The following is a 24,925-nucleotide window of genomic DNA, read 5'->3' as shown; positions in this document are numbered from 1 at the left end:
AATGGGAGCGCGCAGGGGCGGGGCGCCGGCCAATCGCCGTGGAGGGCGGGGCCGGGCGGGGCTCGACCTGGCGGCTGGAGTTTAGTCCGCGGGCGGCTGCGGGGGAGTCTCTGACTCGGTCCGGGGCTGCAGCGGCCGCGTCGCGTCGGGGTCCTGATCGCCATGGGGACCGAGGCGAGAGCCGGGAGGAGACAGTTGCTCGTCTTCACGTCGGTCGTCCTGAGTAAGTTCCCGCAGTTTCGGGAGGAATCGGTGGGTCGGGTCAGAGGTTGGAGGGAGGCGCTCCCCACGCCCCTCGCCCGCGGCAGGAGAGGCGTTGAGAAACCCGCCAGCCTCACCCAGCGAGTTGCCTTTCCACCCCTGGCCCTTCCCTGTTTCCCCTCCCCCTCCCCCCCCCACCCCCGGCGGGTGGCCGGCTCCCCTCCCCCACCCCCTGCCCCGGCACCCACCGGGAGGGGGTGGCCCCGCTTTTCACAGCCTCACTTGCCGGCGAGGGCCCTGCACGCCTCTGCCCAGGCGCACCCCTCCGCCCAGGCGCACCCCTCCGCCCGCGCCGGGGCGGGCCATCCTGCCCCGCAACGCGCACCCGACACCCGCGCCCAACCCGGGAGAAGCCCCGAGCCCCGCACCCCTGACTCCTTTGGCCCCTGGGTGGTCTGCTCCTGAAGGGTCGGCAGGGCAGACCTGCTGGAGGTGAGGTGGGAAACCACCGGGAGAAGTGTCTGGGTGCAAAGTCCGAAGAAGAAATCAATTCGAAATCTGAACTTTCTCAGAACACAGCACTTCAAGTTCCTTTCTGGAGTAGCTACCTTGAGAGCCCTTGGTGGCTGTTGTTGACCGAGGGACTATTCCCAGGAGAAGGACCTGCCTGTCGGTTGGCTAGAGGCTTCTCAGAGCCAGGGCTCTGCCCTCCCCCTGGCCGCCTCTGAGAGTTTTTGTTTCCTTTGTAAACTCCCTTTCCTGTGGAACAATGAGACTCACTTGCTGGGGCTTGCCTCCGTCCAGAGATAGGTTTGGGCCTATGGGCCGGGCCGCGTGGATGCTTTGGGCCTCAGTTCAGGCGACCCGTGTCAGCAGCTGGACGTGATCCGCCAGCGTCTTGAGGGTCTGTGCCTCTGTGGGTCGTGGTGCGGGTATGCGATCTGTGGGGGGATCTTCGTTGGTCCCTTGAAGAACGAAGCTTTAGGAAGTGAGAAGGGAACGAACAATTAAAAACAAAAATCAGCATCGGTGGTTATACGGCGGTTCACTTGGCCCAGTTGCGAAGCGTGGAAATAGGTTCCCTGCCCTTGGACGGATGGATGGACAATTTCTTTGTCCCTCATCACAAAAACATAAAAGCCCTTGGGGTGCACTGGACCAGAGGCAAGTCTAACCCTCGCCCTATTGTACAGACAAGGAAACAGGTCCAGAGAGGGGAAATGACTTTTCCAGATGGGTGAAAGGACCTGGGAATGGCACCAAAATCTCCTGAGTCCCTTTCCTTTTCCCACTCCCGGGTCCGCGTCTCAAGCACCCTGGGGCCCGGGAACCGCGACCTCAAACATCAGCCTGGGATAACGCTCCCGGCTCCCCGCTCTTACCTTTTCAGTTGCCTAGAGTCTCTGACTTGTCTTCTTCATTCGATGCCTCCATTTTCCTTTTTGCCTCCGTTTCCAGTCTTTTCCTACTCTCCAGCTTTTTCATTTCTGCCTGGGCTCCATGGCCGGTTCCGTGTGGGGCCCCGACTGGTACTTGGCCTCATGCTGCGCCAGTGCTCTCCCTTCCCCAGACCCAGAAGTTTCTCAGTGGTGACTCTATTTGTGACAGAGCGTGTCGGCTTCACAAGCTTGCTGGAGCCACATTCTTCTTCCTCTTCCTCTTCCCTTTTCTCTCTTCCTACTGTTGTGCGTCGTGACATCCCCCAGGAATCTCATACTGGCACCGAAAGGATTGTGGGAGCACCGTCCTGAGCTTGGGGACGTCCTCCAGTCTCTTCAGGGATCCAGATGGCTCGCAGGGAACCTGATGTGATGTTGCATCAGCGTGACAGGACTGTGGGTCCTGGGAAGTAACATGTCCAGGGGATGGAGGAACCGACCATGTCACGTTAAAAAAAATTTTTTTTTTTACATTTATTTTTGAGGGACAGAGAGAGAGAGAGAGCATGAGCAGGGGAGGAGCAGAGAGAGAGGGAGACACAGAATCAGAACCAGGCTCCAGGCTCTGAGCTGTCAGCACAGAGCCTGACGTGGGGCTCGAACCCACGAACCGCGAGATCATGACCTGAGCCAAAGTCGGATGCTTAACCCGCTGAGCCACCCAGGCACTCCATTAAAGGCTGTTTTTCGGGTGTCTGGTCTGTCCTGTGACCCTGGGATGTCTGCATCATATGTGGGTGCCCACATGCTCTCTCTTCCATCAGGGCTGCTGCCCATCAGAGAGGAAGAAGAAAAAGGGCGGGATATTCTCCAAGTCAAGCAAAGGTCCAGCCCCAGCCTGGGGAGCTCAGTGGAGAGGAAGGCCCGGGCTGTTGGCCAGGGATTGGAGCCCAAACACTGAGGGAACTGGGCCTGGGAAAAGCCAACCAGTGATGGAGAACACGGTCTTCCTCTCCCTGGGGAACCTGCGCTTAGGAGTTTCCAGCCGTCTCCCAAGCAGGGAGAGGCGTTTCTGCTTCGCAGGGTCCTGTGTGACGAGGATGGCTTTTGGTGTCACCACGGGGAAGAAAGGGGAACCTGGGCTGGAACCCTGGTCCTTCCTCCTCACCCCTCCTTGAGGGCGGTGTCCCCACTGAGCCGTTCCCGGAGGGAGGGGCTGCTGGCCCTGTGTCTGGGTCCGCCTGTGAGCGCTGGTGTTCTCCAGGGACCGTTCCCTCCCAAGCCCTTCCAGCTTTACTGTTGAGCCTTGCTAGCTTTACCTCAAACCCCACGTCGATGAGTCACTTCTCCTTTCCCCTCCCTCTGCCTGCCAGTCGCCACTCCCGGGAAAGAATTGTTCCCTGGAAACCTGAAGCCTAGTGGCTGATGGCAGCAGGAACTAGGAACTAGGAAATGAGCGGGGATGGGATTCCAGTGTCTCTGCCTCAGTCTTCACCTCCGGGCCCCAGGAGACTTTCGCTTCAGCATGTTTCTGTCTGGTTTCTTTCACTGGTTTGCCAGGGGTCTCCGGCCTGGTTTTGGTTTGGGGTGGAGCTCCTGCAACGAAAAGGAACAGGTTAATACATTGTTTGAGAATCAGAAGGATGTAGAAGGTTCAGTCCAGCCCCCCCCCCCCCCTAGATTCTTATGTCTCTTTCCAGTGTTTTGTTACACAGGCACAATTACATATAAATATGTATTTGTTTCTGCCCTTCCTTACACCAAATGAGGCACACTACAGATTTTCTACTACATCAGGCCCCTCGTTTAATTCGCTTTGGGATACCCTGGAGATCTTTTCCTTTTGGGTGCCGTGGCCTTGGTCGTTAGGACCCACCCTCCCCACCCCCCCAAGTCCACCGGGTCGAGGGACACCTGTTCTGTGGACACTGGCACCCTTGCTCAGAGACAGGTTTAAAAGCTACACACGTTTTGTGTGGCCGCAAATGGAAATGGTGGGCCTGGTTTTTCGCCTCTGTTAGCATCGAGGAGAGGAGACCTTGCTTGGGGACCTCCCGACTCAGACGAGCTTCCTTTGCCGCGGTCCAGGAAAGATGTGGATGACGGCCCGTCAGATGTCATTGTGGACGAGGGTGCGGCGTTGTGAGGGGGCTGGGGGGGGGGGGGAAGCCGCGTGAGTGGATGCGCGCTGGGCTTTGCCAGGCATTGAAAACTCAGAGTTCATCTGTCTGGGACTCCCTGATAAGCAGGGTTTCTGTCTAAAGTCCGGCTGTGGTATTTGTTTTGCAATGTGGGGATAGGACAGGAGGAAGCAGCTGGCCGACCGGGAAGTGTGATGCCAGGCCCCTGGAGCGAGCAGCCCTGGGTGGGCGGGCACAGCCTTGTCATGGGGAGATGGGTGGGGGAGGGGAGGAGCCCAGCAGGTAGAACTGGGAATGCTGCCGAGCGAGGTCAGGAGGGAGCCTTCCAGTGAGAGCTCTCCTGTCCCACACTGCCTGCCGCACCTTCTGCCCTCCCGAGGACCCACCGGGCCAGCCACTGACGTCACTCTAAGCGCAGCCAAGAAGGGCTGTTTAGACTTAGCCCAGCCTGTCGGGCTCACAGAGCCTTCCTCTTGCCCCTGCATTCCTTATCCGTCCTACCCTAACCCCCAGGAGCGAGTTCCGTCTCTGCAGGGTGGCCGATGGGGAGGAAAGGGCAAACCCGCGGTGGAAGCCCTAGGGCCAGGTCCTGATGGTATATTGCTTTGTCAAGTTCATTTGTTAATCCGGTAAACATTGGTGTCTACCGTGTTCCAGCCCTGTGCTAGAGAGTAGGGACAAAGCAGCGACCACACCTGCTATCTGGAAGTTCTGAGGCGATGGGGCGCCTGGGGGGCTCCGTCGGTTCAGCGTCCGACTTCGGCTCAGTTCATGATCTTGCGGTCCGTGAGTTCGAGCCCCGCGTCGGGCTCTGGGCTGATGGCTCAGAGCCTGGAGCCTGCTTCGGGTTCTGTGTCTCCCTCTCTCTCTCAAAAATAAAACATTAGGGTGCCTGGGTGGCTCCGTCGGTTGAGCGTCCGACTTCGGCTCAGGTCATGATCTCGTGGTCCGTGAGTTCGAGCCCCGCGTCGGGCTCTGGGCTGACGGCTCGGAGCCCGGAGCCTGCTTCGGGTTCTGTGTCTCCCCGTCTCTGCCCCTCCCTCACTTGTGCGCCCTCTGTCTCTCTCTCTCTCTCAAAAATAAGTAAACGTTAAAAAAATTAAAAGAAAAAAAGTTCTTAGGAGAGCTGGGGGTATTGGAAACAATTGGCTCACATCAGGAAACCCGGGAGTAACCTTTTTGGAGGTGAGGGCTCCCCCTCATTCTCCAGCTCCTGCCCCCCCCTCCCCCCACCTCCCGTGGACCTCATATGCCTGGAGGGGAAGATCGGAGGAATTCTTAGAGAAGACCAAAGAGACTGGCTGGCTGGTTTCCCTCCTTTTTCTTCCTTTTATTAAAAAAAAAAAAAAAAAAGAATTCAAACAAACTCATGGCAGAAAAGCAACTTAAGGAACATTCTAATGGACAGGATGTGTAGAGGAAACAACGTTTTCTTTCTTTCTTTCTTTTTAAGTTTATTTATTTATTTTGGGGGGGGGGGGGTTGGAGAGGCAAAGAGGGAGAGAAAATCCCGAGCAGGCTCTGCCACCAGCAGCACAGAGCCCGAGGCAGGGCCTGATCTCTCCGACCCTGAGATCATGACCTGAGCCGAAATCAAGAGTCAGATGCTTAACCGACCGAACCATCCAGGCGCCCTCAAAGTTTTCTTAATAAAGTAGTAGAAGGAGGGGCGCCTGGGTGGCTCAGCCGGCTGAGCGTCTGACTTCGGCTCAGGTCGTCAGGTCATGATCTCGTGGTTCACGAGTTCGAGCCCCGCATCAGACTCGGTGCTGACAGCTCAGAGCCCGGAGCCTGCTTCGGATTTTGTGTCTCCCTCTCTCTCTGCTCCTCCCCTGCTCACACTCTGTCTCTCTCTCTCAAACATAAATAAAGTTTAAAAAAAATAAAGTAGTAGAAGGAAGTAGCTTTTCTGTGGTGGATTTGGTCTACGTGTACAGGGATGCTTGCTGGCTTCTGTTAGCTGGAAGCCTCCGCCCTCTGTGACCACCTTGTCCTCACAGCGTGCTTCAGTTAGGGGTCATGGAGCATCTTCGCTGGCAAGGCACCGTGCTAGGAGCTGGGGACCTATAGATTCTCTCCTCCAGGAACTACAGGCGTAGACTGACAAGAGGGTGCCAGCGGCTGCATTCCAAGTACAAAATGGGGAGCATAAAAGGGAAGAGGTCAATTTTTCAAAACAATAAATTTTTATTTATTTATTTATTATTATTTTTTTCAACGTTTATTTATTTTTGGGACAGAGAGAGACAGAGCATGAACGGGGGAGGGGCAGGGAGAGAGGGAGACACAGAATCGGAAACAGGCTCCAGGCTCCGAGCCATCAGCCCAGAGCCCGACGCGGGGCTCGAACTCCCGGACCGTGAGATCGTGACCTGGCTGAAGTCGGACGCTTAACCGACTGCGCCACCCAGGCGCCCCAATAAATTTTTATTAAGAAACAATAGGGGTGCCTGGGTGGCTCGGTTGAGCGTCCGACTTCGGCTCAGGTCATGATCTCACAGTTCATGAGTTCGAGCCCCACATCGGGCTCTGTGCGGACAGCTCTGAGCCTGGAGCCTGCCTCGATTCTGTGTCTCCCCCTCTCTCTGCCTCTCTTTCTCTCTCAAAAATAAATAAACATTAAAAAAATATACATATATACTTCTTAAAAAAGAAGAGAGAGACACAATATGTGCTCAGTGTAGAAAAATGGGAAAACAGGAATATGGAGAAAAGAAAATCACACGTAGGCCTATTATCAAGAGATGAATACTTACTGTTGGTGTTTAATTGTAGTCTTTCCTTTATGAATAATGTGGTATCTGTATATATTTAAGCAAAATATGCTTTAAACAAAATCCATTCTATCGTATTCTACTGTATGGCTGTATCATAATGAACTGTTCACCTATTGTCGGACTTTGAGGTTTTCTTTTTCTTTGCTGTGCTAAATAACAAGAAATTGTTCCATCTTTAAGCTTAACTCTTGAGTGTTTTCTTAGGCTACATTCCTAGAAGTTGGGGAAGATTAATTTTGACTGGGAAAAGTCATAATGGGTCAAGGGGCATTTGAAAAGGATCTTGAAGGATGAGTAGACTTTTCTTGCTTGTCTGACGGAGATGCTCTGTAGCATCATAGTTTATTATTATGATTATGATGATGATTTTGAGTTTTAATGATTATTTAGTTTTGAGAGAGACAGAGCGCGAGCAAGGGAGGGGCAGAGAGAGGAGACACAATCCGAAGCAGGCTCCAGGCTCCCGAGCTGTCAGCACAATGCCCAATGCGAGGCTCAAACTTATGACCTGTGACATCATGACTTGAGCTGAAGTTGGATGCTTAACTGACTGAACCACCCAGGCGCCCCTTTATTATTATTATTTTTTTAATGTTTATTTATTTTTGAGAGAGAGAGAGAGTGAGCGGGGAAGGGGCAGAGAGAGAGGGAGACAGAGGATCTGAAGCGTGCTCTGTGCTGTAAGAGCAGAGCCCAATGCAGGGCTCAAACCCATGAACCATGAGATCATGACCTGAGCCAACTAACTGACGGAGCCCCGGTAGTATCATGGTTTTAGAGCCTCGGAATTAGGCAGACTTGGGTTAAGATGCCCTTCCCACCATGGAGCACCTGGCTGGCTCAGTTGGTAGAGCATCCGACTCTTGATCTCCAGGTTGGTTGTGACTTTGAGCCCCATGTTGGGCGTAGAGATTACTCAAAAAAAAAAAAAACAACAAACAACAACAAGATTCCCTTTCTACTTTGCTGCTTATAGCTGTGTGATTTGGAGCAGCTGTTCTAAGCTCAGTGTTCTCATCTGGAACATGGGATGGTGACAATAGAACTTGTGTCTCATGGGGTTTTTGCAATTAGAATCTAAGGAGACAATGCATATGGCACCCACCTTCATGGGAGGGCTCACTGTGTCATTTCTCCCATTACACTCCATTGGTCGAAGCAGTCACAAGACAGTGCCCAGATTCAAGAGGAGGAAACCTAGAATCTACTTCAGTCACAATGTAAGAAAACCAGGTGGGATGAGATAGATCCGTGCGTCTGCTTCTGGAAAATAGTAATTTGCCACGGTTGTTTTATTATTCAGATACGTAGTGATTTTCAAGAATTGTATCCTCAGTCTTACAGATTTCTACGCCACCAACTCTCTTCTGAAGCATATGAAAACATGTAGGGATTGATTTAAGTATTAATGGCTGCATCACAATCTATCTCCCCTTCTCTTTATCCGGTTCACTTCTCTTCCCCGGCTCCCACCCCCCTGAGCCACTCCTACCGCCCATCTACTTCCCCATTGTCAACTACAGTGTCTCCAAGTCACCTTTGCTCTCCTTACCTCCTGCCCTTTTTCTCTCCTTGAAATTTATCAGACACTGTACAGGATCCCAATGGTATAGGACTCTCATATTTCTTTCTCATCTATTACCTCATTTCACCTTTAAAGTTTTGTTTAACCAGGGGCGCCTGGGTGGCTCAGCCGGTTAAGCGCCAGACTTCGGCCCAGGTCATGATCTCACACGGTTTGTCGGTTTGAGCCCCGCGCCGGGCTCTGTGCGGACAGCTCCGAGCCCGGAGCCTGCTTCGGATTCTGTGTCTCCCCCTCTCTCTGCCCCTTCTCGGCTCACGCTCTGTCTCCCTCTCTCTCAAAAATAAATAAACGTTAGAAAAAATTAAGGTTTTGTTTAATCAACGTTTTTGCCTCTCCTTTTTGGCTTTGTTTCTTCTTCTCTCCTTCTTGTGATCTGATTTTCTTTTCCCCCTTTTTCATCCCCTTTCCCCCGCGTTTTTCTCTAAATTAAAACACTTAATCCCGTGCTTGCTGATTACACAGATATAGAACATAGAGAAGAAAAGCTGCCTGCGGTCTCAGGTGATATGCACTGTCTAGTGCTTGGAATCTATTCTTAGAGATTTTGTTATGCATATACTCAGATTGTTTTTATTATTTATAAATATAGGGTCATATTCTACATATTGCTTGTACATTTTGGACATACTTCTGATCTACTTTGACCTTTGAGATGGCAATATGTATTTCTTACATAGTTTTTTTTTTTTTTTTTTTTTTTTTTTTTCAACGTTTATTTATTTTTGGGACAGAGAGAGACAGAGCACGAACGGGGGAGGGGCAGAGAGAGAGGGAGACACAGAACCGGAAACAGGCTCCAGGCTCTGAGCCATCAGCCCAGAGCCCGACGCGGGGCTCGAACTCACGGACCGCGAGATCGTGACCTGGCTGAAGTCGGACGCTTAACCGACTGCGCCATCCAGGCGCCCCAATAGTTTTTGATAATGTATCGTACTGGAGCCAGATTACCAGGGTTAGAATCCTACTCTGCACCTATTAGCTTTGTACTTGAGCAAATTACTTAATTTACGTGCCCCAATGAACTCATCTGGAAGATGAGAGCAACAGTAATGTTTATTTCATGGCATCATGGCAAGGATCAAATGAATTAATCCGGTAAAGGGCTCAGAAGAGTCCTGCCATGTGGTAAGTATTCGAGAAACGCTAACTGCTAATATTATTTTATTCTTGCTCCTACTTTATTCATTTGGTCATGTTCAGTAATATGTGTCTAGACTTTAGATATGATTACAGTCGACCCTTGAACGACGCATGCGTTTTGGGGTCTCAACCCCATGGAGTTGAAAATCTGTGCAGGGGAGCCTGGGTGGCTCAGTCAGTTGAGCAGCTGACTTCGGCTCAGGTCGTGATCTCGAGGTTCATGAGTTTGAGCCCCGTGTATCGAGCTCTGTACTGACAGCCCCGAGCCTGGAGCCTGCTTCGGATTCTGTGTCTCTCTCTATCTCCTGCCCCTCTCCTGCTCACTCTGTCTTCTCTCTCTCTCTCTCCTAAAAATAGATATACATTTTAAAAAAAGAAAGAAAGAAAATCTGTGCATAACTCTTTGACTCCCGAAAAACTAGTAACCTACTATTGACTGAAAACCTTACTGATAACATAAATAGCTGATGAACACATATTTTGTTATATGTATTATATAGTGTGTTCTTCCAATAAATTAAGCTAGAGAAAAAAATGTTAAGATCGTAAGAGACGATACATTTACAATACTGTACTGTATTAGAAAAATTTTGTGTATAACTAGACCCGTGAAGTTCAAACTTGTGTCATTCAAAGGTCACCTGTAATTGAAAGTATAGGACAAGTCTTATAAAAAGGTTTTCAGGAGTTCTGTTGATTCTTTCCTTTTAATTATTTATTTATTTTTCTTGTTGACATAGCATTATATTAGTTTCAGATACACATCATGATGATTCCATATTTCTATAGATGGTAAAATAATTACCACAGTAAATCTAGTTAACATTCATCCCCATACATAGTTACAGAATTGTTTTTTCTTGTGATGGAAACTTTTTAAGATCTACTCTCTTAGCAACTTTCAGAGATATAATACAGTGTTATTTAAAAAAAATTTTTTTGACGTTTATTTACTTTCGAGAGAGAGAGACCGAGCACAGCAGGGCGGGGCATAGAGAGAGGGAGACACAGAATTGGAAGCAGACTCCAGGCTCTGAGCTGTCAGCACAGAGCCCGATGTGGGGCTCAAACCCATGAACCGCGAGATCATGACCTGAGCCCAAGTTGGATGCTCGACTGACTGACAGCCACCCGGGCGCCCTGCAATATAGTGTTATTAACTGTAGTCGCTATGCTGTACATTACGTCTCCATGACTTACTTTATAACTGAAAGTTTGTAACCTTCGACCCCCATCAACCATTTTGCCACCCCCCATCCCCCACCTCTGGGAACCACCAATCTGTTCTCTGTATCTACAAGCTTAGTTTTGTTTTTAATTTAGATCCCACATATAAGTGAGGTCCTATGGTATTTGTCTTTCCATGTCTGACTTATTTCATGTGGCATAATGGCCTCAAGGTCTACCCATGTTAACACAAATGGCAAGGTTTCATTCTTCTTTATGGCTGAATAATAAACTGTTACATGTGTGGACCACATATCCTTTATCCATTCATCGATGGACACCTAGGTTGTTTTCATATCTTGGCTATTGTAAATAACACTGCAATGAACATGGGGTGCGTATATCTTTCGTAAGCAGTGGTTTTCTTTTCTTCAGATAGACACCCAGTAGTGTAATTGCTGGAGCATACGGTATTTCTATTTTTAATTTCTCAAGGAACGCCCACACTATTTTCCGTAGTGGCTACCGCAGTTTACGTTCCCAGCAGCATGCACAAGGGTTCTCTTTCCTCTATCCTTGCCAGTACGTGTTACTTCTTGTCTCTGATAATAATGCGTGGTGAGATTTCATTTTGGTTTTGATTTGCCTTTCCCTAATGATGAGCGATGTTGAACATCTTTTCATGTACCTGCTGGCCATCTGGATGTCTTCTTTGGAAAAACATCTATATGGATCCTCTGCCCAGTTTTTAATTGGATTGTGTTTTGTCCTTGTTGTTTTACTAGTGAGTTGTGAGTTCTTTGTATGTTCTCAATTTTCTTGGATATTAATCCCTTATTAGATGAGTGATTTACAGATATTTTCTCCCATTCAGTAGGCGGCCTTTTCATTCTGTTGATGGTTTTCTTTGCAGAGCGGAACGTTGGTTCTTCCATTGTGTGGAAATGTCATCATAATTACCTAAGTCAAGGCTGTAGTTACAGGGGATTCAGCCAGAATGTTCACTGCTGATGTCCAGCTGAGACCTTTCTATTCATCTGCCCGGGCCATGGTCACAACGTATCACAGACAGACAGGGATGGGGAGAGTGAGGGTGGGGGCTTAAACAACAGTGACTGATTTTCTTACAGTTCTAGAGGCTTGAAGTTCAAGACCAGTGTGGTGTTAGGGTTGGTTTCCTCTGGAGGCTCTCTCTTTGGCTTGCAGGCAGCCACTCTGTCCCTGGTTGTCCTCTGTATGAGCACCTTGGTGTCTCTTTGTATAAAGGACACCAGTCACACTGGATTAGGGCGTGTCATACGGGCCTTATTTTAATGTAATTGTCTTGTGACAGGCCTTGTCTTCAGATACAGTTACATTTTTTTTAAGTTTCTTTATTTTGAGAGAGAGAGAGCGTGAGTGCAAGCATGTGAGTGAGCATGAACAGGGGAGGGGCAGAGACAATTCCAAGCAGGCTTCACTTTGTAGCGCAGAGCCCGATGCAGGGCTCGAACTCAGAACCCAAAAACTGAGATCATGACCTGAGCTGAAACCAATAGCTGGTGGCTTGACCGACTGAGACGCCCAGGCGCCCCGATACGGTCACATTTTGAGGTACCAGGGATTCAGGCTTTCACATAGGAGCTGAGGGAACACCATTTGGTCCATAACAACTGTACACCATATTGAAGATACCTTTGCAGTGAGAGCAATGCCCTACCTGGCCAAGGCCTCTTCCCCAGCTGACTTGAACCTGCTTGGAGTTCCCTGTTGTGGTCATGAAGACAGTGGGGAGTTTTGTTGTTTATTTTTATTAAAAAATTTTTTTGTTTTTACATTTATTTATTTTTGAGAAACAGAGAGCGTGAGCAGGGGAGGGGCAGAGAGAGAGAGGGAGACACAGAATCCGAAGCAGGCTCCAGGCTCTGCGCTGTCAGCACAGAGCCCGAAGCGGGACTCGAACTCACAGACTGTGAGATCATGACCTGAGCCGAGGTCGGACGCTCAACCGACTGAGCCACCCAGGCGCCCCCAGTGGGGATGTTTTAAATGGATTCACATCCTTCCCCCACTTCATGCTGCTGGTTTAGACCTTGCATCAGAAAACCTCCTGCAACTTCCTCTTTTGTCTCTGCACACCTCCCTGGATGCAGGAAAGCAGTCTGTAAGCACTGCAACCCACACGGAGAAACGAGTCCCTCGGGGCGCCTGGGTGGCTCAGTCGGCTCAGGTCATGATCTCACCGTTCATGAGTTCATGGGTGCAAGCGCCGCATGGGGCTCTGCACTGACAGTGCAGAACCTACTCGAGATTCTCTGTCTCCCTTTCTCTTCCCCTCCCCCACGTGTACTCTCTTTCTCTCTCAAAAAAAATTAATAAACTTAAAAAAAAATTAGTGCCTGTTACAAAATGCCAGTTGGAAGTTGCTCATGTGCAGAGTACTCCGATTGTATTACAAAACTATGAAGCAAATTTAAAAACACTTAATTTGGGGGGCGCCTGGCTGCTCAGTCAGTGGAGCGTGCGACTCTTGCTCGGGGCTGTGAATTCCAACCCCATGTTGGGTGTAGAGATTACTTAAAAATAAAAAAAATCTTGGGGTGCCTGGGTGGCTCAGTCAGTTAAGTGTCCGACTTCGGCTCAGGTCGTGATCTCACAGTTCGTGAGTTCAAGCCCCACACTGGGTTCTGTGCTGACAGCTCAGAGCCTGGAGCCTGCTTCGGATTCTGTGTCTCCCTCTCTCCCTGCCCCTCCCTTGCTCATGTTCTCTCTGTCTCTCAGAAATAAATAAATGTTAAAAAAAATTTTTTTAAATAAAAAAGATCTTGGGGCGCCTGGGTGGCTCAGTCGGTTGGGCGTCTGACTTCGGCTCAGGTCACGATCTCACAGTTGGTGGGTTCGAGCTCTGCTTCGAGCTCTATGCTGACAGCTCAGAGCCTGGAACCTGCTTTGGATTCTGTGTCTCCCTCCCATGCTCATGCTCTGTCTCACTCTGTCTCTCAATAATAAAATAAACGTAAAAATTTTTTTTTTCTAATCTTTAAAAAAACCCACAATTCTTAGGGTGCCTGGGTGGTTTAGTAGGTTAAGGGTCCCATTCCTGGTTTTGGCTCAGGTCATAATCTCATGGTTCATGAATTTGAGACCCACACCAGACTCCACGCTGACAGTGTGGAGCCTGCTCTGGATTCACTCTCTCTCTTCCTCTCTCTCTCTCTCTCTCTCTCTCTCTCAAAAATAAACTAAAAAAAAACAAAAAAAAACAAAAAACAAAGCACTTAATTTTTATGTTCTGAAACTAAGTTTTTACAAAAAGATTGATGGAATAGTCATTTTCCCCCCCGAAAGTAACATAGTTTCTTAAACTTTTAAAAAGATTGAGCTTTGGATCAAATTTGTTTTTTCCTCATTTGGGCGTGCCCCATCTGCCAGGGTGAAAACTGGGGTTATCTTTGTAGATAAACCTTAACAGTAGATGTTATGGTGAATGGTCTGCTATGACCTAATTTGTTTAAGGCTCCGTGTTGTTCAATGTCAACTTGTACCAGGCATTCTGCTGAGCGCGGAGTACTCAGAATAATAAATAACACATGGTCCCTGTTCCCTGGGGGGTTTACTGTCTGCTAGGGGAGACTTATGTGCACAGATGACGTCATTATAACGTGGGAAGTACTTCACCCGTGTGTTGCATGGGGTAGTTCAAGCCTCCGGAAGAGGTCTGAAGCTGGCTCTGGTAGGATCGGGGGTGGGTAGCTCATTTCCTGGAAAATAACGTGGGTGAATAGCTGACCAGAGGGAGAAAGAGAGGAAAGGGTGTTCTACAAAGCTGGAACGGCAGGAGCAAAGCAGACGTTGTGAAATGGCTCTTTGCTGGGAATTTTAAGTCCTCTGTACTGCTAGAGGGGGAAACACGCCAAGAGTAGACGGCCTTTCAGAGGGTCCGGTACTGCTGGGCCTCTGCCTTGATGAAGAATTTGGTGGTTTTTTTTTTTTTTATTTTGAGGGTGAGGGGTGTGGGGGGGGGGGGAAGGAGAGAGAATCCCAAGCAGGCTCTGTGCTCTCAGTGCAGAGCCCAACGTGGGCTCGATCCTATGAACCATGAGATCGTGACCTGAGCTGAAATCAAGAGTCAGGTGCCTCACTGGCCGAGCCACCCAGGCGCCCCCAACACGTTGAATTTTATCTGAGAGGCAATGTGGAATCCTTGAAAGCTTGAAGCAAGTGTCAGATTGGCATTTTTAGGAAGGCTGTGTGGTGAACTGGAGCAGAGCACAGCCTCAGGAATTGCCTGGATTGGAATCTGCACCAGCACTTTGCTGCTTGGGGCCTCAGTTTCCCCGTGTAGAAAATAGAGGCGAGGGTAGTAAACAGTATCGCCCCACTCCCGAGGTGGCAGGGATGAAGAGACAGACCATGTAATATGCTTGCAGCACTGCCTGGCACAGAGTAAGTGCTCAGTAAATACTAGCCCTTCCTCCAGCCCTGGGATGGAGGGTGGATCCGAGTGGGTTAAGATTAAATGAGGCAGAGACACCCAAGTGTGCTTGAGAGACGAGTTGTGGTTCGTCAGACGATGATGGTGCTAAGAAGTGACGGTCAAAGTTTGAGGGAGATTTGGGAGGGGACGATGCCAATGCTCGCTCTTTGAGGAGGGGAGACGTGGCGGCTGCTGGAAGGCTTCCAGTTTGACCGACGATGACGGATGGAATACATGGGAATACACCGTGACACCACCGACCTGGGGGAGGAGGAGGAGGAGGGAGCGGGCGGCAGGTGGGGAGGGGTGTGGGGACTCCGGGGACCAGGGCAGGAGGCTTCTCCACCCGGAGCCTGCAGCTCAGGTGGGAGGCGGGGACTGGAGGTGGCCAGGCGGGGACTGGAGGTGGCCGCGTGTGGGTGCAGATGAGTTTTGGGGTGGTGTTCGAGATTTCCTGGAGAGAACGTGGAGAGGAGAAAAGGCCCAGGATAGAATGCTGGGGAGCACTCATATTAAGGGATCCACAGAGGAAGCACGGTTCAAGGGAGAGAATGAGAAAACTCGTCAGTGGTGGGGATGACCAGAAGGGCGGCACGCAGAAACCAAGGGGCGGCGTGACTTCTGAGGAAGGGAGTGGTCGGCGGGGCCAGGCCTCTTACAGGGGCCCCTGAAGGGAACTGAAAAAGCCAATTGTGGCTGTCCTTAATTTTAAGACTACTTCAATGTTTTGGAAATTGGGATGCGACGTACAGCTTAACTATACATTTAAGATGATGTCCCCACCCCCCAAGGAGCTGTTATTAAATCGCTGTTCTATCGTATAATCAGGGCATCATAGAGTTGAGGAGCGAATGACTGGTGATCTTAGTAAAAGCAATTTTCATTCCAAGGTGAGAGCCAAAGACATATTGCGGTAGGTTGGGCGGTGATTGTGTTGGGCTGGAAACTGTGTGTAGACGCCTTTGAAGAAGTTTGCAGAGGAAGGGCACCCGGGTGGCTCATGTTAAGCGTCTGACTTTGGCTCAGGTTGTGATCTCAAGTTCCATGAGTTTGAGCCCCTCAATGGGTGAGCACAGGCCTGGCTTTGGGTAAAAAACATGAGCCTCAGGTGAGCCCCCCTTGTCTGTCTGTCTGTCTGTGTCTCTCTCTCTTTCTGCCCCTCACTCGCTTGTGCCCTCTCTCTAAAACAAACAAACAAACAAACAAACAAATAAAAGTTTGCGGAGGAAGGGAGGAGAGGAGTCCCTCTAGAGAGGTGTGCGAGATTGAGTGCAGGTTTTCTGTACACGAAAGGGTCGAAAATCTGTTGATGCCTTTGACTTTGTGGCTTTTCTTACTGCGAACTTGTAGTAAATTAAGCATCATGGTGAAAGGGTGAACTTTCCTTCTATTTTGGTTTACTGTGTGTGTCATTGAGCCGAGTATAGGTCTGGGGGGTGGGGGGATGAGGAGGCAAGGGAAATACAACATAGATGAAGGCCATGGGCAAGAGCCTGGGTGTCCTGATGGAGATGAGGTGCAGTGAGGGGAAGCCCTCCGCTCTGCTGGTCTACCTGGGAAGGTTCTAGAGAAGAGTTAGCTTTTCCAAGACAATTGCAATGATAGAGGAGAGGTGGTTTGGTGGGCTGGAACATAAGCATTTTTCAGGCAGTGTTTATATTTATTTACATGTCTTATTGAAGAAAGTTTTAAAGTCAACAATTAAGTGTGTGGAGAAGAACCTATGGGCAGATGATGATGATGATGATAATAATAATAATAAGATATAATAGTTGTTTGCTGCTTCCTGTTGTAAAGCACTTTATTTGTATTAGCTTGTTTAACTCAACCACAGCCCTTTGATGTAGAAACTGTTATTATCCCCACTTTACAGATGGGTGAACTGAGGTTCAAAGCGACTAAGGTAGCTTGCCCAGTCACACAGCCTAGTAGGTACCGGAGCTGGGATTTGAATCAGGCAGCTTGGTTCCAGAGGCTTATTCAGGGGCGAGGTGGGAGGGGGCGGGGGGAGGCACGGACCACGGTGGCGGAGGTGTCCCACGGTGAGGACGGAGCACTGGTGAGGCTGAGTATGACACATGCGGCGATTCACAGGCACAATAGAGTGAGAGTGTTGACAGGCCACAGTCAGCTGCAGTCCTGCCTCCGAGGGAGGTGGGAGGGCATTGAGGGGCAGGCCCTATGTTTTGTTTTATTTTATTATTTGTGTATTTATTTATTATTTTTATTTGATTTTTATTTGATTTTGATATGATTTTATCAAAATTTTATTTTGATTTTATATTTTATTATGATTTATTATTATTTTATTATATTATTATTATTATTATACATTTATTTATTTTTCACAGAGAGAGAGCAAGAGAGTGAGTGCAAGAGGGGAAGAGAGGGGGGCAGACAGAAGATCCAAAGTGGGCTCTGTGCTTACAGCCGAGATCCCAACACGGGGCTCGAACTCGTGAACTGTGAGATCGTGACCTTAGCTGAAGTCAGATGCTTAACCCACTGAGCCACCCAGGCGAGGGGCAGAGCCCGTGTTTTAAACCAGAGAAGCCTGGACTAGCCAATGGAGGTCAGGACACTGAGGAGCTGGGGAGGACGTGTGTGTGTGTGTGTGTGTGTGTGTGTGTGTGTGTGTGTGGTTCCTGAATGTTTTAGATCCGGAGGTCTGAGAGGTCTCAAAAGAACTTTAGCTGACGTCAGAAGTGATGTGGAAACAATCACCCAGTTCCTGTGCTGTCATTTCTTTTTTGGCGGCCCTTTATTTCAAACGCTAGTTTTTAGTGTAATTAGAAGCTCTTCCTGATTTGGGTCATGTCATAGGTTGGGTTCTAAGGAAGCTGACTCTGAGATGTCCTTTATTGTGCCAGGACATTTATTACAGAGGGCTCTTGGGGTCCACAGCTCGGGAAGGGCAGGGGAGGGAAAAGAAGCAGCGTTGGGCAGAGGGAGAATTCGGGCTGCAGAGTAGCTTCAACCTATTCCCCAGGGAGCTTTATGGGGCGGGAATAGCCTTTCAGCATTGTTCTGAGCTGGGGGTGGGGGGGGTGGTGTGGGGTCATTGGGGCAGTAGACCTGGGGTTCCCTGGGGCTTCCCTCCTCTCATTCAGTGATGAGGCATTGGATGCCAGCTGCCCCTGTCCCTGCCCGGGTGGACCACATGCCCCCGGGCCCCGCAGTGTCCCGGCTGTTGTCCCCGAAAGGGCTGATAGGCTGAGGGCTTGGATTTGGCAGAAGTCCCAGAGGCTGGATGACAACAAGTCAGTCCTTCATTCCTGAAGAGAGATCTCATTTGAGCATCGCACTGCACATCACGGGTAGCAAATTGTAAAGTGTGAGGATCTTAAAAAACAAGTGCCCATCGTTGAAGCAGAGAAAGCTGATCCGGGCGAAAATCAAAGCATTTCATTCTCCGCGTTTCCCCCCTCACAGCTGAGTAAGAGACTCCCATGGGCTCAGTTTTCAACTTAGGAAGGGCTATCTGGTTTAAGTTTCTTATGGTGTTACTATATTTGATTATACATTTGACATTAAAATGTAATGCCAAATGCACACATATAAAGTAATATTAGTATAAATAACTCACAGATAAAAGAATGGCATTTTATTACATAGTCTGCCCCCCATTAAGCCACGGCCTCTCTGAGAAACCGCATGGTTTATAAAAGTCTGACATAATAAGAGGGAAATGGGGGTGTAGGGGGAACCTGTGTTTTCCTCTCAGCTCTGCCATTTCATAGCTATGAAAACTTGGGGCTAGATGCAGAACTTTTTTTAGACACTTAATTTTCTCATCTGTAAAGTGGGAGAGAGAATACGTACCTGGACGGAGTCACAATGTTGTGTCAGATAGATATAAATGTATGTATAAAAGTCCTCGTTAGACATTAACGTCCCCAAACCCCCCACAAAAACCCTAAAGGACTTGAGCGAACGTCTAGTCCAAACCTTTCGTGTTCTGGGTGAGAAGAGGGTGCTTCAGAGGTCACGAGACCGTATTCAGTTATGTGAGTGATTACGTAAAGGAAAAATGTGCTTGCATTTATCTAAGGAAGACGGGACTCTTAGGGATATAAGGAAAGCCCAGGTGGTGAATTTGAACTTGGAAAACACGGACGGGAGTGACTGTCCAAGGGCAGGTTTATAGCAGAGCCCGGCTGTCTGAGCCCAGGCCCTGGTGCTTAGTTTGGAATGCTGGACCCTCCAGCGACCCTGTCGTGCAATCAGCCTCGTCTCTGTGCCCCCAGCACATGCCACCCCTTCTTTTCCTTCTCCACTGGGCACGAGGAGATCTCGTCTCTAGATCTAGGAGAGGATCTAGCCCACTTCTGGTCCCGACCCCAGCTCAGACCCAGCTGCGTGATCTTAGGCACGATTCTTTACGTCTCATGGGCTTGGTTCCTCATGTAAAACTGGGATAATAACACCTGTCCTGCTGATCTGTCATGCTGGTTTCGAGGATCAAACAGCGTAATGTAGGTGAAAACACTTTAAAAAGCACAAAATGCCCTACAAATGTTGAGTATTGTTATTATCCTCATTACTGCTCCTCCCCTGCCTCCTTGCGTCCCTCCCTGCCCCCTGCCCCCCCTGCCTCCCTCCCTGCCTCCTTGCCTGCCTGACCCACCTCCCTTGCCTCCAGCTTTGCTGGCTTCCTGCCAGGAGTGTCTGACAAGTGACTGCAATTAATTATTTGTTGAGAAGCTTTCTCTGAACCATGAAAAGTCATTTGGGAAGCTGTTCCTGGACTACTAGGAATCTAATTAGATTATTGGGAGTTGCAGAGGGAAAAATAAAAAAATGAAAGACATTACATCTGAGAGAAATATTTTGTTTCCATTGATAATGGAAGTATTGGCCTGCGATTATGGCAAAAAGCATTTGAAGGTATTTAGGATATTGGTGAGGAGGCGTGAGACCCAGGACGAGCCTGGATCTCCTGAGTCTCTTCACCTTGGAGAAGCCACGGGAAGGGCCTCAGGAGCTCCTTCAGCTGGGCCGCCCCGGTGTCCCCTCCTGATGGCCCACCCCTCTCCTCCTCAGGCTCCCTGGCGTTGGGCAGGGGCGCAGTGTATACTTCTGAGCCCGATGTCAGAGTTCCTGAGGACAAACGTGAGTCGTGGGCGGCTGTGCAGGGGGGGTGGGGCGGAGGGGGGGAAGCAGGTGCTCCTGGGGCCTGGAGGGCGGGCAGCGCAGAGCCGCCGACGCAGTTTGGGGCCCTTCTCCTTCTCCGTTTAACGCCGCTCCTTCGTCCCGCTCACTTTCGCGCTGCCCACAGCCGCCAAGTTGTCCTGCTCCTACTCGGGCTTCTCCAACCCCCGCGTGGAGTGGAAGTTCGCCCATGGTGACATCACCAGCCTCGTTTGTTATAAAAACAAGATCACGGGTGAGTTGCCCCAGCTCCTCCCCGGTGGCCTAGGTTGTGGAGGGGTCGACGGGACCGGGCCCCCGGGGGAGAGGAGCAGCCTGGGGCCCAGGTCCCGCGGACTCTAACGCGGCCTGCCCTGCCACCACCCAGCTTCTCGTGGCCCCGCAGCGCACTCAGCTGGCCGCCCCTTCCTCTCTCCTGGTAGCCTCCTATGCAGACCGAGTCACCTTCTCGCACAGTGGCATCACTTTCCATTCGGTGACCCGGAAAGACACGGGGACGTACACTTGCATGGTCTCTGACGATGGCGGCAACACGTACGGGGAGGTCAGCGTCCAGCTCACTGTGCTTGGTATGTGCCCACGCGTTTTGTGTGTGGGTTTGGCATTCATTGCTTCCCAGGTCCTCAAGGGGCTTTGCCGAGCTTTGGAGCTCACTGATGGCCAGGGCGCCGGGGGGGGGGGGGGGGGGGGGAGTGGGGATTGGGGGGGCTTCAGTCTCTGCGCCGCAGAGGCGACGAGCCCCGCCCCTCCCCCTCCCCCCTCCCACAGTGGGAAGCAGAGGGCCTGGTAAGGGATGGAGGCTGGAGCTGACCTATGGGGTTGTCTTCCGCTTGGCCTCTAGGCGGCGCTGTCTGAACTTGTGCTGGGCCCCTTCTGTCCCTTCGCAGTGCCTCCATCCAAGCCCACGGTCCACATCCCCTCCTCTGCCACCATCGGGAGTCGGGCAGTGCTGACCTGCTCAGAGAAGGATGGCTCCCCCCCTTCTGAGTACTACTGGTTCAAGGACGGGGTCCGGATGCCTTTGGAGCCCAAGGGCAACCGCGCCTTCAGCAACTCTTCCTACAGCCTGAATGAAAAGACAGGGGAGCTGGTAGGGATGGGGTGGTGCGGAAGGGTATGGGGGGGGGGGGGCAGGGCCAAAGAGCCCTGGAAGGTGGGGAAGACAAGCAGCAAGATGAACTTGGCGTTAGGGTCGGAAGACTAAAGATGGGGCTTGGACGCTTCTCGGGATGAGGGTGTCATAAGGTGCGCCGTTGTTGAATCCGTCTGCTGTGCACCCGAAACCCCAGTGCAACAGCGTATGCCCACGATACTGCAATTTAAAAACGAGGATGGGGGGGGGTGCTCCTGTAGAGCCTGCGGCTCTTGGTGTCGGGGGTCGTGAGTTCGAGCCCCGCGTCGGGCGTAGAGCTTACTGACAAAACACCAGAAGGAGGTGCTTGGCTTCTGTCGGCAGGAGGCCAACCGATTTCCTCCCTTCAGGTCTTCGATCCCGTGTCAGCCTGGGATACGGGCGAGTACACCTGTGAGGCGCGGAACGGGTACGGGATGCCCATGAGGTCAGAGGCTGTGCGCATGGAAGCCGGTGAGCAAGGCTCTCGCAGGGGCTTGAGCTCGGACCTGGGGTGGGGCCCGGGGTCTGCTTTCCACCCTGGCTTTGGTGGTGTTGTCAGTCACGTGAGTGAGCCCTCAGAGGACTGACCTCTCGTTTGTGTCTCACAGCGGAGTTGAATGTGGGGGGCATTGTGGCAGCTGTCCTTGTCACACTCATTCTCCTTGGATTCTTGATTTTGGGCATCTGGTTCGCCTATAGACGAGGCTACTTTGACAGTAAGTACTTGCCCTCAACGGCTCTCCTTTGTATCGTCCCCATTCCAGGGCACGGTCCTTGGGTGCCATCTGAGTACTGACCTGATAGTGAGCCCACGTGTGCAGGGGTTCTCTCCCGGGTGAGCACCAGTGACCTGTTGAGTGCCATTCCCCCCAGCCTTCTGCGCCCGGCCGGCCCCTATCCCGCTGACGCTCACGGTCCCCTTTCTTCTTTTTCAGGAACAAAGAAAGGGTGAGTGAGCCACCTGCCGTCCTGGGAGGTCTCCAAAGGAGGTTGAGGACATGGATGCGTGTGGTGTGAAGCAGAGACGGGCCCCGGGGGGAGGGGCTGGGGGCAGAGGCCACCCTGGTTGGGTGGCCATCTGTGTGTCTACCTCTCCCCGTTCCCTGTGACCTTGCACTTGTCGGGTCTCCCTCCCCCCACCCCTCCCTACTGAGAGCTCTGTGCTTCTGTGAAGTTCTCGGTCGAGCCTCTAACGTTGGCCAGCAGAGGTTAAAGAGAGCACGGGTTGTGGGGGGGGGGGGGTGGTGGTTGCTGAGCGTCTCCGTCTTCTGGCTTGTCCGCAGGACCTCGAGTAAGAAGGTGATTTACAGCCAGCCCGCTGCCCGCAGTGAAGTGAGTGTGCTCCCCTGGGACCGGGAGGGTCTCCCTGCGGGAGTGAGGGGCTCCTCCCCTGTGTTTACAGGTTCAGGAGCTTATCAGCTAAACAAGAGTGTACAGGGTTGATTTGGGCGTTTTATTTCTCCAGGGGGAATTCAGGCAGACCTCGTCATTCCTGGTGTGACCCTGGTCCGACTCATCTCCTGTCCTCCGTGCTTGCCTTCTTCCGGTGCTACCAGACTCCGGCCTGTGGCGTCTGTAGTTTCACAGGGTCCCTTACGCGTCTTCTAGCCCCCACAGGGGTCCCCACGTTTATCTTAGTTAGGATGTGGTTGTGTATGCTTTCCCCCTGCATCCCGCCCTTCCTTTCCCGCCATTGCCCAGTGGCCCGGGACTTGTTGAAAAGCTTTCGTCCCCCATCCCTACGAGGGATCAGGGAACAGCCCTGAGCGTCACGCCCCTTGACTTCCCTTCCCAGAACGTGGCAACAGTGGCGGGGCACTCGATACCCCCTGTGTGGCGGCGGCCCCTCCCCCCCAGTAGGGATCTGGAGTTTGGTCCCTCGGCCCTTTCCTCCCGTGGTGAGGAGGGACCCACTGTTCCAGAGTGGGGACTGGAGACCGAGCCACCGAAGAGGTTGTGGGGTGACAACCCCAAGTCTCTCCCGCCCCTGCAACCCACTCCACTTTCTTCTGTCTTCCCACGGGAAGTGCCCCCGAGACCCTCTTGCACCGGCCTGAACGCAGAAAGACACCATCTGTGCCTGTAGAAAGGAACCGGAGCTTTGTTACGGAGAGCATAGTCGGGGGGGCTCTCAGGGGACACTGAGCGGAAGGGTTTTAAAACCCCTGATCTAAAGAAAAGGAAGCTGGCGCTGGGAGCTCCGACCATCACCCTTCCCTTGGCTGGAACAACTGGATGGACCCTTTTAAGATGTGTCTGCAGGGCCGTGCGGATGTGCGCAGTGGTCTTAGCTCTTTGCTGTGGGGTGTGTGCGTGTGTGCGCGCGTGCGTGTGTGCGTGCGCGCGCACGTGCACATTCGCGCGCTCGGTCTTCGCTCTCTGCTGAAATGCGGTGTGTGTCCAGGGCGTCTTCGCTCTTTGGTGAGACTATTGGTGTGTGTTTGGATGTAGCCGGATGTTGCTGGTTTGTCAAAGCCTCTCGTCGCGGGAAGTTGGGGAAGCGAAGTTCCTGGGCTCCTTTGTACAAACAGGAAGGCGCCTGAAACCCTGCTTCCCAACAACCTGGGTTGGTCCTGGCCCCCTGTCCCACCCCTTCCTGGCTCCCGTCTCAAGGCAGAGCTTCTGAGCTTGGGACCCTCATTCCGGAGCCCTCTGGCGGCGGGAGGAGTGCCCTCTGCTGCGGGAGCACGCCCGGAGGAAGCCGATGCTGTGCCCTGGGGTTCTCGCTGGTCTGGTCCACTGAGGGGAGAAAGTGCCCACCCTCCCCTCCCCCCTCTGCCAACCAGATGCATCGAAAGACTTCTCTAAGGAGAACAGACTGCCCCAGAGCAGTAAAGCAACCATTGCTTCACTGGAGCGGAGTTGGGGGCTGGGGTGCTGTTTAGAGGAAAGGTAATTTGAGACCAGGTGGCAAGGCCATCCGCGTGGGACTGCTGGGAAGGTAGGCCTGCCTGACGTTGCTTTCCTTTGTGCATCTGGACAGCCCCTTTTGCCCTTAAATTTCTGTTTCCCCGTCTACCATAGTCGCCCGGTCTATTAACGAGCGAGAGGGCGAACACGGGGGTCTTCAAGGGTTGATTTTGCTTAACTTCTTTCTGTGGGGGACACCAAGCCCCACTTTGCCAGGTCTTATTCCCTGATCTGGAAACCCCTGACAGAATTGAGTTTTCTATCAAGAATCCAAGAGGAAAAACAAGCCTAGCCAAACCATCAGTTAAGGGTCATGGGCCAATAAAAAAAGCTTTTTCAGATGGAGATAAAATTTAATTAAACAGTAAAAGCAGAGATGATGAAATGGTTCAGTAAGAAAGAGATTTTTAAAGCGTGTTTCAGCCTCCTGGTTGGGAGACGGGGTGGGAGGGACGCGGAGACAAGGCCACAGGGAAGCAGAGGTGACTCATTGTCCCGTCAGGTCTGAGGTGAGTGGCTCCTCACCCTCTCGGTCACTTGTGATGAACAGAAGTCATGCGTGACCAGCCTTGGAAGTCACCTCTCCAGCTTACCACAGTCCCCTTTAGTTGGAAAACACCCTGCCTGCTTTCATTTCGAAATGTCAAGGCTAATTTTGTAATAAATGTTTATTTTTCACATTGAGTTTGTTTACAGCCTGAAGTTCTGTGTGGTAAACGAGCTGGGACTTCCAGAGGGATTTGGAGATTCAAAACCTTCCCGATAGTCTTAAGAGGTTTGAGATCTCCTTCCACGGAGACTGATAGTTAACTTTTCTCCCAAAATTACTGTTGGCTCGTGCTTGAATGGGAATGACTCAAGTGGACGTTTCTTTCAAGTGACACATGGAGGGAGGAATTCTATG

The 24,925-nt window shown here is 51.3% G+C and overlaps 1 protein-coding gene across 3 annotated transcripts; it reads left to right on the top strand.

The window, feature by feature from the left end:
• The first annotated feature begins 54 nt into the window (after window positions 1-54).
• F11R (F11 receptor) lies at window positions 55-24,705 on the top strand. 3 transcript variants are annotated; one of them, XR_006706706.1, is made up of 10 exons: window positions 55-223; window positions 19,890-19,958; window positions 20,125-20,232; window positions 20,420-20,566; window positions 20,885-21,087; window positions 21,480-21,582; window positions 21,876-21,946; window positions 22,047-22,059; window positions 22,395-22,443; window positions 22,577-22,826. XR_006706706.1 is itself a non-coding variant. In XM_045455255.1 (10 exons), the coding sequence occupies exons 1-10, from the start codon at window positions 163-165 to the stop codon at window positions 22,610-22,612; spliced, it is 897 nt and encodes a 298-aa protein (XP_045311211.1). In that variant the 5' UTR covers window positions 57-162; the 3' UTR covers window positions 22,613-24,705. The 3 variants fall into 3 exon arrangements, 2 of the variants coding, with proteins under 2 accessions (XP_045311212.1, XP_045311211.1); XM_045455255.1 differs by lacking the exon at window positions 21,876-21,946 and adding an exon at window positions 21,720-21,827 and having other exon boundaries at window positions 57-223; window positions 22,577-24,705; XM_045455256.1 differs by lacking the exons at window positions 22,047-22,059; window positions 22,395-22,443; window positions 22,577-22,826 and having other exon boundaries at window positions 21,876-21,947.
• The last annotated feature ends 220 nt before the right edge of the window (window positions 24,706-24,925 follow it).

This window comes from Leopardus geoffroyi, chromosome C3 (assembly GCF_018350155.1).
Source record: "Leopardus geoffroyi isolate Oge1 chromosome C3, O.geoffroyi_Oge1_pat1.0, whole genome shotgun sequence".
Taxonomy (NCBI): Eukaryota; Metazoa; Chordata; class Mammalia; order Carnivora; family Felidae; genus Leopardus; species Leopardus geoffroyi.
The sequence above is the reverse complement of the archived record's forward strand: the minus strand, read 5'-3'. Positions and strand labels throughout refer to the sequence as shown.

Bases quoted from the DNA above. Each gene is read 5' to 3' on its own strand.
- F11R (XM_045455255.1), top strand. From the start codon at position 163: ATGGGGACCGAGGCGAGAGCCGGGAGGAGACAGTTGCTCGTCTTCACG. The intron at 20,567-20,884 runs GTATGTGCCCAC...GTCCCTTCGCAG, and splicing joins CGTCCAGCTCACTGTGCTTG to TGCCTCCATCCAAGCCCACG. The intron at 21,583-21,719 runs GTGAGCAAGGCT...TGTGTCTCACAG, and splicing joins GGCTGTGCGCATGGAAGCCG to CGGAGTTGAATGTGGGGGGC.